The sequence below is a fragment of the Catharus ustulatus genome, chromosome 2, assembly GCF_009819885.2.
Source record: "Catharus ustulatus isolate bCatUst1 chromosome 2, bCatUst1.pri.v2, whole genome shotgun sequence".
In the NCBI taxonomy this organism is placed as follows: domain Eukaryota; kingdom Metazoa; phylum Chordata; class Aves; order Passeriformes; family Turdidae; genus Catharus; species Catharus ustulatus.
Window position 1 is genome coordinate 117,325,691 of NC_046222.1, and position 15,784 is coordinate 117,341,474.

At 40.6% G+C, this 15,784-nt stretch overlaps 1 protein-coding gene across 7 annotated transcripts in view; it reads right to left on the reverse strand.

Moving 5' to 3' along the window:
• CASK (calcium/calmodulin dependent serine protein kinase) overlaps positions 1-15,784 on the reverse strand; it is a 188,887-nt gene that overhangs the window by 32,850 nt on the left and 140,253 nt on the right. For all 7 annotated transcript variants that reach the window (XM_033052486.2, XM_033052487.2, XM_033052483.2 and 4 more), the window contains 2 exons: positions 5,537-5,614; positions 4,156-4,236 (listed from right to left, as the gene is read on the reverse strand). In XM_033052486.2, the coding sequence (XP_032908377.1) occupies positions 4,156-4,236; positions 5,537-5,614 (159 nt within the window). The remainder of the gene's footprint in view (positions 1-4,155; positions 4,237-5,536; positions 5,615-15,784) is intronic.

Consider the following 15,784-nt stretch of genomic DNA (forward strand, 5'->3'; position numbering starts at 1 on the left):
AATATGTCATTAAGCAAAAGTCTCCTAGCAAATATTTCAACTGCTCCAACATACTGAACTTCTAGAATAGAATATTTTACATATGAAACTGGCATGTTCGAAAAACTACTGCAAGTCATGTAATGGAATAAAAGCTCTTTGAAACATGTACATACATAACAAATGAGGTACTTGAAAATGCTTTAAGAATTCTTAAATTAATTATCTACCGAAAGACCTTAATGGAAAATTTACATACATTTCTTTAAATTAAAATGTTAGACATGAACAGAATAAATTAATCATTTATTTCTGTAGCCATGAGGCACATGAGGGCAAAAAAAAAAAAATTAGAACAACAGAACACCTTGAAGATCTGTTACAAACACATTTTATTGGCTTTGGTTTTGTAAAGGCCTGCACAGTTTAACCCACTAACACTGTGACTAACTAAACAAGACAGATTGTACTCTTTTTTCTTCTAAGGATACACATTAGATTAAAAAAAAAATTAAAATAGTCCATTATCATATAGGTGTTAATGCACACTCCTAAATATTACACCTTGTTGATTACTGAATTAATAATGGTCTGCAACACCTGGCAAACACATGGAGTGTGGGCTGACAATATTGCTTCATACAATTATTCCTTTTCCTAATAGTCTCCTTTAAAATACAAAGGCTTTCATTCTGAAGGAAAGTTTAGTTGAATGTAACAAATAAAAGAATATTTTATCCCATAAAGGTGCATCTGGGAGCAGGAGTGGGAATGATGGAGAGGATGGAGTTGTCCCTTTGGCATCTGGAGACTGTGCTATCTGCAGGTGTGGATCCACACCAACTTCTGCTGGTTTGATTGCTACTTTCCATTCCTCCCTAACATGAACTGTTTCTGTTTCCTTCTCCTTCTGGCTCTGGCAGCATCCCTGTTATCCTACACTCTTTTCACTAAATGGTTAGTTGGGGATTTTTTTTCCCACCAATTGGCATTTTAGCCTGGGATACCACAGACTCACTTGCTGAAATTACAGTAATTTCACGACTACAAGGCGCACCCTTATGACTAAAATTTTTCCCTAAACCCGGAAGTGCGCTTTATAGTCCGGTGCGCCTTATCTGATCTACAAAGTTGCAAAATTTTCCACCCCGGAAGTGAGAGCTGCGAGGGGGGGCGGCGCCGCGGGAGCGCCGAGTAGCCATGGTGGGGCAGCCGCGGGCAGTCCCAGGCACCGGGAGCAGCGCGGGCTGGAAGGCAGGGGGCGGCCCCGGGCAGCCCCAGGCATGGGGAGCAGCGCGGGCTGGAAGGTGGGGCGTGGCCCCGGGCAGCCCCAGGCACGGGGAGCAGCGCGGGCTGGAAGGCGGGGGGCGGCCCCGGGCTGCCCTAGGCACAGGGAGCAGTGTGGGCTGGAAGGCGGGGCGTGGCCCCCGGTGGCCCTAGGCACAGGGAGCAGCGCAGGCTGGAAGGCGGAGGGCGGCCCCCGGCGGCCCCAGGCACCGGGAGCAGCGTGGACTGGAAGGCGGGGGGCGGCCCCAGGCAGCCCCTGGCACGGGGAGCAGCAAGGGCAGGAAGGCAGGGGGCGGCCCTGGGTGCCCCAGGTACCGGGAACAGCGCGGGCAGGGAGGTGTTACTACTTTGTAACTTTGTTGTGCGCAGTGGCCTGAGCCGACGGGACCACAGTGCTGGGGGCAGCGGCGCCACAGCTGATAGGGGCAGGCGCAGCCAGCGGGGCTGCGGTGCTGGCGGCAGCGGGGCCACAGGCCGATAGGGGCCGACAGGGCCGCAGTGCGCCGAGCCGAGCGAGGGATGGGAGGCAGGGCAGTTGGCGCCGGCGAGCCGAGCGAGGGATGGGCGGCAGGGCAGTGGCGGCGCGGGGCAAGCCCGCCGACATGGGGGCACCTGGAGCACCAGGGAACTCCCGGAGCAGCAGGGCCCTGGGGACGCCGCACGGAGCGGCAGCAGGCATTCCCCGGCCCTGGGGACACCGCACGGAGCGGCGGAGGGCTTTCTCCGGCCCCGGGGACGCCACATGGAGCGGCGGAGGGCTTTCTCCGGCCCCGGGGATGCCACACGGAGCGGCGGCGGGCATTTTCCAGCCCCAGGGATGCCGCACGGAGCGGCGGCAGGCATTTTCCAGCCTCGGGGACGCCGCACGGAGCGGCGGCGGGCATTTTCCAGCCCCGGGGATGCCGCACGGAGCGGCGGCGGGCGTTCCCTGGCCCCGGGGATGCCGCACGGAATGGCGGATACAGGCAGGCCCGGGGGCCAATGGCTGCCGGGTTGGGGCGGGGCCTTGGCCAGCAACCGCGCGGGGGGAGCTGGGGGCGGAGCCTCGCTTAAAAAAAAAAAAAAAAAAAAAAAGTGCGCCTTATAGTCCGGTGTGCCTTATCTGATCTGCAAAGTTGCAAAATTTACCAACTCCCGGGGGGTGCGCCTTATAGTCCGGTGCGCCTTATGGTCGTGAAATTACTGTACTCCTTATCAAAAGTACTTGTTATGGAATTGCAGATTATTCCTTATGAAAAATAGTTTTCATAGATTTGCAGCAAAAGAATACTGACAAATAGTTTTGGATTTATGAGTGTGTCAGAGAACAGAGATACCTAAAAAAGGGGACTTTCAACTCAATTTTCCTCTCACTTGATTTGATACATGGAATTTCTACATACCATAATCACTTTTAGTGATGCGTACTCTGAAAATAATTTATCCTTAAAAAATGCTCTTTCTCCACAGTGCTTAACATTTTAGCAACACTGTGGGGTAATTACACACAAGAAAAGTATATCAAATGAACCTGTCAGATTCCAAATGAAGGTGAGTATCAGAGAAAGGTTTTTAAAAAAATCCTTCTTACAATATAGCTGAGCTCCATTCCACCTTGTTTTATGTTCTGTTGAATCAGAGCTCCTTCAAAGGAAAGGAAAGGAAAGGGAAGGAAAGGGAAGGATAGGATAGGATAGGAAGGGATGGGATGGGATCTGCACCATCTCCAAGGAAAAACAGAGTGCTGCTGAATGGGCACAAAAAGTCCATGTCTGCATTAGCAATTAGTGCAGTGAAATATGAATTAATTGAAAAATAAAACAATTGGATTAGTCAGGACCTGATGTACACACCAAACACTGTAGGAGTTTTTTTCTTCTGACCAGCTTCCAACTGGCCCTGTGGACAGAGTGCCCATCAACTACTAAATTGCATTGGCTCTTGGCACATATTTCAGTTCAATTTTATCAGAAAAAAGTAGTTTTGCATGCTCTGAGACCCTTATGTGATACAAACCAAACACTGTTAAGGGGCAATCAAGAGATTCACTTTGAAAACATGCTCCTGATCTGATTTAAAGTACAAAAATAAACGTAGCCAAGGCTACAGGGGCCATCAAAAGAACACAGTGGGACAAGCAGCTATCCAGATTTCATCCAATACCTGAACAGGAGGTTCGTTTCAGCTCACTCTTTCCAGGAAATTATGTTTATCCTTCAGACTTAAAGTATTTCAGCTTTTGGATGAGTAAATTCCACAAAGCCCCCTGCATATAATCCTCATGTTAGGGAAAGTCAAATTCATGATTTTAAGCTGACAATAGTGTACAGCAGATCAAAGCAAACTTGTTTATTTCTCAATTTATGAACTTCACCTATAAACAAAAGAAATCCTTCAAATCAATGGACTTTAGCAACTTGAACCAAGTTACAAAGCAGTAACATCCCTGAATTTAGGGACAATTATTGCCCTCAAATCAGATTTGGGAAACAGACCACTAAGTGTTGGTATGTAACACAAACTCAACAGATTGTACACACTACTGAGTTATTATTTTGCAATGAATTCACACTATATCCTAAGAAGACCTTTGGAAAAAGAAAAAGGAGAATCCCAGCTTTCTGGACATTCTTCTTTCCATGTGCAACACAGACCTCCAAAACACAGTGAAACTGCTCCATAATTACATGATCCAAACTGCTGACAGTTTTCAGCACAGTAATGAGGACCAGTAATAGTAGCAATACCAATTCTTATGCCAGAGCAGCAGATTAGAAATACTTATTAATAGGTGCCTTGTATGCAGTTCTATTACTTGCAGATTTTAAGAATTTACTGAAGTTTTCCAGCATAAAGAATATAAAAAAATAAAAATTAAAAATAGCCCAAACAAGAGTAGGATCTGCTTACCATGAAATGAGGTTGTGTTAAAATACGCTTTAGCTCCTTTGCATCATTGTTCTCTGGGTAACATGAAATTTCTTCCAATACCTGCAAAATAAGCAGGAGAAATGCCTCACTGTAACTTTTTTTTAAAGCTATTGAAGAAATGAAACCCCTCACTGCTCAGTCAGAGTATCCCCAAATGATCATATAAACCAATATTTTTGACACAGGAAAGGGTTTAAGAGAATGTGATCCCACCCAGCTGCCCCAAGAGAATAAAACATCTTGTTCTCTGAAAGAGATTAAAGCAGAAATTTGAAGGAAACAGGGTTTTTCCTCCCCCTCCTTTTCCCAATTGACAGCATTCCTCCAGTAGCTAAATATATGGGGACAGCAATGGAGTGCTAACAGGTGACACACAAGACCTCCACCAGCTGCTGCTTTCGCACATAGTTTTAATTTAGTAAAACAACTGGTTTAAATGCAGAATTCAAAACACTCATAAAAACAATTGTTAAAGACACCAACTCTAGGTGGGCCATCTGCTACCCCACTTCCAAGCTTCAGATTTTATAAAATCTGAGCAACTTTATCATTGGGGAAGGAGGAGTAAAGAAGTTTTAACTCATTTGCTTGCAACCCGACTCTTACACTTTAATTTTCACATGCAGCTAGTTGGACAATGAAAACAGAATATTTTGCTTCTGGAAGCACCCCCAGGATTAACTGACAGCAAATATTGCAGCATAGGACCCGAGGGCATCTCTCAGTGTGACTTTAGTTATTACACAGAGTTTTAAAGCCTTCCTCCCTCAACAGCACAATAAACACTGTTTTCCTATGACATAACCCCTAGCAACTGCACAAATTTTTACTGATTATACATAATACAATGAGTTTGGGTTTTTTAGTACTGGCCATAAATTAGCAAATAACATACTATTTGCAAAGTATAAGAATTAAGAACATCTGTGTCTATCTTTGGTCTTAGTGGGTCACCTTCATTGCATTTTCAAGTCTGCTCTTAGACCTATTTATGATAAACTTGGGGTTTTTTCAATTTTAAAAGCCGATACTTCAAAATATTTCTCTTTGTGACTAAATTCTATAAACAGATTTCTGCTGCAGATAAATAACCTGAACAGGAATGATACTGAAATTTAACACCACTATTGTTGAAGAAAAGGTTAAATGATTAAACTGAGTAATATTCATAATCCTTACATAGATAATGTAATTCTGCAAGTTTATGCAACTTCTTACATAACTTGAGTAAGCAATGGTAGCATTCCAGAAATAATTCAGATAATGAGCCAGAATACACATCTTAATGAAGAAAAATAAGTTACAGTTTAAATACAATCAACCTTTCAAAGTAAAAAGAAACATGCTTTAAAGCCATTACCTCTTTGGCTCTCTGTACAGCATCACTTGGAGGATTCCTGATTTGTGGTGAAGATTTTGTGTTTATTTTGTCATAAAGCTGAAATAACAAGAAAACAAACTACTGAAATCATATGCTATTTTATACAAATTAATGAGTGTTTACAATAGCCTGCTTATGTTACCAGGATTAGGATGATAAACTGCAAAACCCACAGATGTTCTGTATACAAAATCTAGCAGCCTAGGGTTTTGGCTTTTCATTTTTAAACATTTCCTGATTTGAACAGTGCCATAGATTCAGAGTTCATAGGATGACATGGGAAAGTTCAATAGGTTAAGGGTTTCTGCAAGCCTCCCATGCTTTTGCCACAGATTTACAGAAAATATATCCTTCTACTAGAAGGGAGCCAATGAATCTTGAATAAATGCTACAAACCAAACATTCTGCTATAAAATCAAGTTAACATGTATATCTCACTTTTCTCAATAAATCAAACCATCAAACATTCTGAACAGTAATTTAAATAAACCATGGAACATAGGAAAATGCTCTTGAAGACAGAACATTACAAAAGCCAAATACTCTGAGAACAGAAAAACAAACCTTCCAAGAATGAGTACTCATAAAAGAGGGTAACCTTGTTTTACTAGAAGACAGAAGAATGCAATTGAATTTAAACAGGGTACTGAAAACCTTCCATGATAATTATTTTTTAAAAAAACCCTTTAAAAAAACATTTAACTAAGCAAAGCACAACAGAAGAAAGATCTTCAGGTTTCAAATTAGAGGTAAGACATTGCAGGCTCTTTTTCATACAAACCTAACAGACTGTGCATGTTTTAAAGGAATAGATGTATGCTTAAGAATAAACAGGTACTGTAGTAAGCAGAATTTTCAAATCAAAGCTTTTGGCTTACATTTCAAATGATATAAAGATGGTCATGCCTGTAATTATTTTCTAATTGTGTTAGACTATTTCTTTGATATATAAGACAGAAAAAAACCCCACAAATAACATTTTTAGGGAATAAAAGACATTTTTATCACAACAAGGGTGGTGAAACACTGCAGCAAGTTGTCCAGGGAAGTTGGAGAATCTCTCAACTTCAGAAATACTAAAAAAATTAACTGAAATTCAAAATACTGGATGTAAAAAAGCATTCAAAATACAAAAAGGACTCTCAAACCTTCAGCAAATCCTAACACTGCCAAGGATGAGGTGAAAGCACAATTTAGGTTGCTCAGCAAGGAGTGCTCAGGAGCTTCCTCTGGGATGTTCACAGCTCCACTGTTTGGCTTAGAATGGCCTTGGATGTCTGAAAAAGGGAATCTTGCCAGGACACAGAATTGCCCTCTTCTCTTTCTCACACAACATGAAATACCATTCAGTCTTAGCAGATACAGAAACTGCCAGAAATGCAATCCAACATCACCATCACTTTCCTGGGTTAACAATTTAACAAACATGCTGAACATTTCAAGCCCATACACAAATAAGTACAAAACCAGCAAACATTGTCATTTCCAAAAAACATTCCCTGCAAGACAGTTACACCATTCTCCTGGGGAAAGAATAGCAGCAAAGTCAAGCTACATCAGTTCCTTCCAGTGCAACAACTTTCACCTTGTGCAGCCAAAACACCACTAAACTCCACAGTTTAAGCAGCCTTGACCACTATTGAAAGCTTTGAGATAAAACCTTTCTGCTAGCTTGAAGTTCAGGAGATATTTTATTTGTGTACACAATTATTTGTTTTACCTTTTCTTAAATAAATTAACAAAATCTACCCAAACTCCAGCAACTGCAAATTACAAATGTACCACTCTTCTATGCCTGTTAAGAAACTGCACTGAGCACTGTGTACTGAACCAAAGCACAGCAGAAAATGCATGACACCCACCATGAATATTATTGCATGTCTTTTCCCTTTTTAAGAGTAATGAAATTACAAAAAAGTTACCTTGAAAATGCTTTTATTAGTTATTTCTAGCAATGGTTGAGAAGCTAAGTTGCTGAAGTTGCTGATTTCCCTTGTTACTGTCACCCAAAACAACCAGAAGTTTACAGAAACAATTTTTTCCCCACTAACAGGGGAGAGTTATCTTCTGAGATTAGGAAGAAGGCAAAAAGAAAATTAGGGAGCAGAGTTCCTCAAAGAATGTTTAGAAAAAAAATCAAGGCAAAGTTCAGACTAAACAAGGGTGCATTTATTTTTCCACAGTGCCTTCATGCTGAGGCATGGCACTTAAATTTCATCTTCTAGGACTTCTGCTTACCAAGGTTTGCTTCAAAGGCATCAAACTATTAGGAGGAACTCTGACAGCACTTAAAAGAAAAATCTTCCTATTTGCATTAAGGTTTAAGGATGATATATTACCCAAGGCAAGGGATCTATTCATTGTGGAGCTGGAACATGGCCTCACCCAGAGAAAGGATGTGGATTTGGAGATCTCATCTTGAAATGGCATACTCCAAGTTAGCTCATAGAGATTTTTTTGCAAGAGGAGCAAAGCTTATAATGTGCATTAATGCAGCAGAACTGGTGATGCAGTCCTGCCTTCTTTGCAATCTGAAAAAAGATTGCTTTTGCAACACTTTTCAATATTTTTGCACTTATATACTAGCTGTAGTAAAAGCAATTTAGAATTAAGGAATTTACAGCTTAATTAATTTATGAAGGCATTTGAATGTAGAGGTTTCATTCAGACACACTAAAAAGAACATTTGCTGCCTTGCATGTAACAATCTAACACACCTTAACATGAGTGTTTTACAAAAGAGTATAAGTAAAGTTTGAATGAAACCTGTTTGCACACATCATAGATTAAAGTGAACATTAATTACACCTACACCAGGCTCTGTATGCTCCCTGTGGTACAGAAGAATTACTTTGTGCAGTTAGCTACAGCATTTTAATCACAGAAACCCACCCTGCTCACAATGCTGTCTCCTTTCAGCAGCCCTGCAAATCTAAGTCCTACAGGGACCACACCAAAGGTGGTTTCTTGTGGAGCAGAATGAACTGGCTCATTCTTCACTGTCCTCTGGTATTGCAGCTTTTCTCTGCAATACCAACAGACTTAAAGCAATGCAAGATGTGTGCCCTAATCAAGGGCTTTCTCTTTGGTGGGTTCTCTATTTTCCAGTGAATAACTGCCCACTCACTCAGCCCAGGAACACAACCTCCAACAACTTCACTCAGCAATAAGCAATAAACATATCACTTAAAAATTTATAATAATTAAAAAACAAGTAAAATGCAACAGCATATGTAACTCTTGGCATTTCCAGACTTCTGAATACTTTGCACCTCAGTCTTGCTCCTCAGCATCAGCTATTCTGCATTTCCTAGAAAGAAATTATTTGCTCTAGACAAGATCAACAATCCCAACTGATGCATTAACAAAACTTGATACAACAAACATACATTGACATTATAGCTAATAAACAGAATAGTACTGCTTATCAAAAACACAAGCTTTGATTTCAATTTTGCATGCCAGAACACAAAAGCTATGAAGAGAATACCCACAAGTTGAGTTGTATCAGCTGACCAGCTTTTGCAGCGTCGAGGTTTTTTGTCTTCTGCCTGTACAAAGGGAGCTCGTCTCCTCTGATATTTAAAGCAGACAGCCCAGAGCCTAATCCACAATCAGGCAGGCGAGACAAAACAACAAACTCCTCTCTTCTGACTAGTTTTTCAGATGTGCAGAAATTCCTTTTTAACCATTTCCTGTAAGAGGAGTCAGGATACTGTCCCAAAGCAAACCTCATCCCATGTCACAGTGAAAAATTTGGATATGTCACAAGTAGCAGAAATTCAGCCTCACTGCATGGTCTGACCTTGAATGTAATAAAGATTAAATCACATAGTGAAATCAGTAAGTATTCTATCTACCCAAACCTACAAGTTTCTGTGACACAAATGAGAAACTTCTTAAAACAAGAGCTACTGAACTTCTGGAGCATAAAGCCCCCTGATCATTCAATACAAACACACATTTTGTGGGCATCCAGTTGAAATTCAGACCACTCAGCTGCCAACCTCAAATATGAAACCTCCCCATTGAAACCTCTGGAAATAATCATTATGATATGTCCTTATATATTTAACTTTCTGAACAGTTTAATCACAGGCAGCACAGTGATATTAGAGGGCTGGTTTTCATCACTTTTAGGTTTTGTACCATCTAAAAAATTCTCATCTGAAGGTGTTGCCCCTTGCACAGCAGCATTTACTAACAAAGAGGCTTTTTGCTCTGTTACCTCCCACAGCTCCCTATCGTGGTTCTCCATCCACCCCAGAGGTTTCATGTGCTCAGAGACTGAAAGAAATTCACAACCCACTGAATAAATAATACTCACAAGTAGCAGTATCAAACAATGGCTAAAATTAAAGGGCCAATTAGATAAATTCTAGATCACGTCATTCTTTCTTCTGCCAGTTCTGTTTCACATCTCCTTTTCCATGCAAAATATTATAATGTTCCCATGGGTGCTTCTTTCCCTGGGATTCTAAACACTCAAGGAAACATCCCTGAAGCTAATAACTCCTACTGGAAAACACAGAGAAGCAAGGTCACAGCAGAAGCCTTATTTTGTTTAAAGACAGTTTACTCTTTCAAACCCTCTGTTCACTGTTAAGGACTGTGCATCAAGTTAATTTCTACCATTTTAGCGTCAGGGACCTAGCATTTGCTTCCCAGCATAATTGTACAGAACATTTTACTGTTCCATCCTGTACCAAAGTCCAAAGCATCCTTCAGACTCTACCTTGTGCCCGCTAGAGCACTGTAGGTTACAGCCCTCCACAGCTTCAAATCCTTTCCTGTGACACACTCACTAGAGAAGAGGAGCATAATCAACATCTGCATTCCAGTTCCTCATCCAGTGAAACGCTGAGCAATGCAAACAAAACTAACTCAACAAAAGGGTTCAGGAAGCAGTTTTATCAGCTAAAATCAAGATTCCCTGAAAGACTGTTCACAGAAGACAATCTAAAGCAGAACATTAATTCTGTCTGAACAAACAAGTGTTTGTTTCTGTCATGTCCCAAAACTGGCAGCTGCCAACACTGCAGCTTGTTACTGGAAGCATTCAGACTTTCAGTAACCCTGACAAGGGTTATGCAGATTTTGAAATACTCAATTCCTCTGTGCATATTCATATTCAAGCAACACATGAATAATCTTTCCAGTAAAAAATGTTGCAGTAGCAACTGGACCCTGATGTGCAGTTTTAAGTTTGATCATTCCCACGTCAGAATTTAAATACATACTCTTCAAATTTTTAGAGGAACTTTTATCTGTAAAAAGCAGGCCAACTGTATCTTGTTTTTAGAAGTTATCTATATTCTTACCTATTGATAATGTGTCTTTTAGAGCAGAGTTACACTTAGTGCTACCTCTACCAGAAATAAACATAAAACCAGATTTTCTTACACCTTTACCTACTGCACATAAGAGAAAATGATGCCAGTTAAACTCAGTCAGCCCTATGAAATTTCAGTTTTTACTAGAAGCTGCTTACTTTTTTTTTGGTCATCTCTCATCTGAGCTTCTTCACTTGTTTTGTTTTAAACCAAAATGTAACTTTTTGGAGGAAGAATAGAGGAGAGAAACTCGACTGGGGAAAAACCATTTTTCTCTGTGCATTAGTTCAGTTCCCATTGCATGTGACTGGCAAACAAATGTGTTCTAGAGAGTGAGAATGACAAACTTCACTGCACAAACTCTGAAATTCTGACACACCAGTGAAGCTAAATGCCAGCTGGAGAATGTTTAATCCATATTAACAGGTTGTTAATGACCACATTTCTGAGGCACACAGAACATAATACCTGTTCTTAGGGGTAGTGCCTTGCTATGGGAGGAGATACATGAACTGATCTACTTCAAGAACTGATGGAACAAAATTCCTGATCCTTCAGTGTGTTGTACATGACAAAAAACTGCCTGTCAGATGTGGTCCTGCTGAGTTCCCAGAACAGTATCTTAGTAAAACACAAATGATGAAGGTTTATTTTACTGCAGATGAATGTAAATTAAATGACAGGTGAGACATAAGGTATCTCTCTAGTCAAGGTGGAACCCTGAAATGATTGTAGGCTCCTTTGAGAAGGAAAACACATCTCCAAGCCACAGCCAAAGGTCTGTGCATGTATTGCCTTTTTAGTGATCCAAAGGGTAAAAAAGATCCCAGTAAAAATCCTCTTCACTGCCTTCACAGGTCTGCCTGTGGCAATCTGAGAGCTGTAAGGAAAGCACACAGCCCTTCACTGTGTCAGCAACAGTGAGAGATGCCCTGTGGCATTAGACATTACCAGTCAATATTTATCATGTGTGTCTTCCACTGACATATTTTGGATGCTTGGAAACATGAAGGGAACCAGAAGGTTAAGGTAAAGAACACTGAAAAGGTTTTTTTATGCTGTTGTGTAGCTAAGTGTTGGTATATCTGTTGTGTATCTTTTGATCAGAACCTTAAAAAGTGAGAATGTACCCAAGTTTAAATTCTCTCAGAAGGTTATAATGCTGCAGCAAAACTGCGGGCAGTCATGAACTGTGGGGAAATCACACAAGGGTCAGTCTGAAACAAAGACAACCCAAATCTCTGCAGCTCCACTCACTGATACAGTGAAAAACAGATTCAAGGACACACCTATGCTTACACTGGTTCAGACCCACAGATATTCAGTAATATCTTACTTGCTATTTCTTTGCAAGGGGTGAAGCTTCTACCTTCAGTGTACATGACCTACAAACGAATTCTAGCTCTATTGTAGAACATAATCCTTTTTACCAGAGATTATCAAGAGATTATCAAAGCCTTAACACTTCAGAGGCAGAAGAGCCAAGGAAAGGACTGTATTTGTACAGAGTAAACTGCAGGGTATGTGCATTTCTTGCCCCACTTTCTGAACTGTGCCTCTGGATTTGCTTCACAGTTACCAAGAAAATTTTTATTTATTTAAGTTGTCTCATAGAAGTACTGATAATGAATGGTCACACTACTCCTCAAAATCACAGCAGACATTATTTTCTTCTATTTAATTTCAGGTGTCCCTAAATGCCTCATTCATGTATGATGAGCCCAGACTCCAGTGTCTGACAGCATTTTATTTCCTTACCAAGTAGGACTCTAACCCAGTAATTTGTCTCCTGTTTTAAGGAATACCCAAATTAATACTCATCATAAAAATTTTATTGACTGCAGAAGCTGCAATTCTCCACAAGTGACAGCAGATGCTAAAGACATGCCAGACAGTACACAGACATAATCAGACTTTATCCTGTTCACACTGCAAATGTTTTAACATCTTTTGCAAAGATGGAATATGCCAAACTAGGATGAGATACTGCTTTGCACATGGCAGTACCAACAAAACCAGCACAGCAGTTGGAAAACCAATACAATAAAATTCAAAGGTCTCATTTGAAAAAGCAAAACACTCAAACTCTGGAATGTACCAGTAGTAGTGTTGGGCAAAATGGGCTCAGAACACTATTTCCCAAGGTACTCTAACATATTAGTGACTTCAAGGACACAAAAATCCCATTATTTCAGTAACAGAGTGACTTTTTTTTTCTTTTACTGCATCAGATATAATTGAAGCTGATCTTAAAACCAAGGCAAAGCACTTTTAGAGACGACACCATGCAGCTGATCAGACAAAAGTAAATGTGAAAGACATTGAGGTGCAGGAGGGAATTTAGATAAAGGCACTGAGAAAGGGTCTGGAGCACAAGTCTAAACAGAGGGAGGAGAGAACTTGGGGTGTTTAGTCTGGAGAAAAGGAGGCTCAGAGGAGACCTTATCACTACAATTCGTTCAAGGGAGCTGCAAGCTGGGGGTTGATCTCCTCTCCCAAGTTATAAGGGATAGGTCAAGAGCAAAGAGCCTTAAGTTGTGCTAGGGAAGTTTTAGATTAGATATCAGGGAAAATTTCACCAAAAGGGTTATCAAGTACTGGAACAGGCTGCCTGGTGGACGTGGCAGTGTTGGGTTTACAGCTGGACTTGATGACCTTAAAGGTTTTTTCCAAACTAAATGATTCAATAAGCAGATCAGAAAAAACTACTCCCTCAGTACAGAAAGGCTTTATAACGAGTTTGTTCCATGGACAGCACCTTTCTATCCCCCACAGAACAATCTTTGCTCCTGTCTTCCCCTCACCTTTCAATAGGGACTAACAACCAAGAACAGGAACTAACAGAGTCAGGTTTGGCCTAAATGGGTTTAATTCCCAATCTTGTCGGCCAAAGCTCCTTGTCAGGGTTGGATCATCATCCTGAAGAGAAAATCCTCATTCCAGGGGGATACAAAACCCACAAAATTAGTTAAATCCACAATAACTAACAATAGCACAGCTCCTCCCCTGTTTTGTGCACACCTTGCACCAGGAGGTGCTAATGCTGGAATGAACACCTATTTTTGTTTCTACCTGTTCACCTAAATTTTCTGCAAGGATACTCTTGAGAATAAAAACACACTGCAATGAGATCACCAGCACCTAGAACAGCCATCATGTCCCTGCCCACCACCTGAAGGACTGGAAGAAGGAGGCACTGAGGGCTGACTGAATTCAGAGACACAAACAGAGCTCACTGGGCTGGTTGTGCATTGCCTTTGGGTTTTTGGATGTAAAGTAAGTGCAGACTGAAGTATCACTCCAAAGTTGAGCTCCCAGGACTAAGAAATCTGAAGCATTATTCAAGATTTGTGGCCCAGGTGCTGCAGCATTTCTTTATTTTTGCCATTTCTCAGAGTAGATCCCAAGCTCTTGGAGAAATAATAAATCTAAGAATCTGAAGGTTTATAAGGGAAAAAACCCAAACACAACAGGTAGCCCTTATGGTTAAAAAGGAACTTGAACTACACACAACACAAGAAGTGAAGAAAATGTAGAAAGTTAAATATGAAATTGATCCTCTTTATCCCCTGACAATATGAAAATGCTTCACAAGTGTCAGTAATACAATGCCACTGCTCTTTGAAATATCAGGGCCCAGTAACTTAAAAAGACACTGAAACAATGGGAATTTTTAGTTCCACATAAAAAAAGAAGTCTATGCATTTTGGAGTAAGAGATGCTGGTGCACACAGACAAGACAACTTTTTACACAGGGAAGATGACATCAGGTCAAGAAGAATGGGTTAGGCACTAAAATTTCCATTTAAAGTACATTATCAAGCTGAATTTCACTTGAGGATTCACCACACCAGCATCAAGCTTATGAAAACTCAAAATGACAGAATATTAGTTAAAAAGAAAACAGGTTAAGTATAACAAAGTAACTCTCACAGTGTCATGAAAACTGAGCCAGAATTTTGCAATGTTGGAAAGTGGTGGATACATAAATTTCTCAAAAATTACTCTGTTAATATAAAAGCAACTGTTGGCTCATATTTGTATTACATTTAAGAGACCCACTCACTTATCACTCTTATATAAATATAATAAAAATGTGGAACTATAGTATAAAATGTGGAACTATATTACAAAAATGTGGAACAACACTTTCTGCTCTGAATGCTAAATATAAAATAAATCCCCCATTTAATTCGTAAGGCAGAGGAACAGGAAGAACAAGAAAACAATGAGATGATGCTGAGTGGCAAAGCGATCCACCTATCCCAGCAACAGAGAAAATGAAATGCAAAGGCACGATGGGAGATGAAAATGGAAAGTATTTCAGAGAATGATTATGAAATAATGCAGAAGGAATTCCAGGATAGCCTGTGCTTTTTGTGTTCTTTCAGACAGAGCTTCCAGAGAAGTTACCTGTTAGAGAACAAATGCACTGGTGGTGATGATCCAGCCCACCTGCTGAAGGAATTCTTCACAATTCTCCCTAAGGCTTGGTCATTGTTCTGCCTCTACTGCTTGGGAAAGGAGTTCCCATAGCAGAGAGGGACAGTCCCTCCCACTCCCTGGGGCTGAGCACGCTGCCTCTGCACTGGGATAAAAGCCAGATTTGATTCCCCAAATAGCAAGGTGCCTTCCTGCCAACATAGTTTCTTCTGGGTTTTTTTTCTTTTTTTTTTTTTAAACAAATATTTTCCATGTGTTTTTGTCTTACAAAGATATGAAATAAAGGACAATTAAAAATATGAAAAAAAAGTGTTTTAAAAATGATAAAGTATTATTTCACTTAAGCATAACATGTTCTGAGGGATTTTAAGCAAGACATCCATGACACACTATGTGATCTGTTTTTACAAAAGAGAAGCATTCAGGTTTCACTGAAACATGTTTCCCCCTG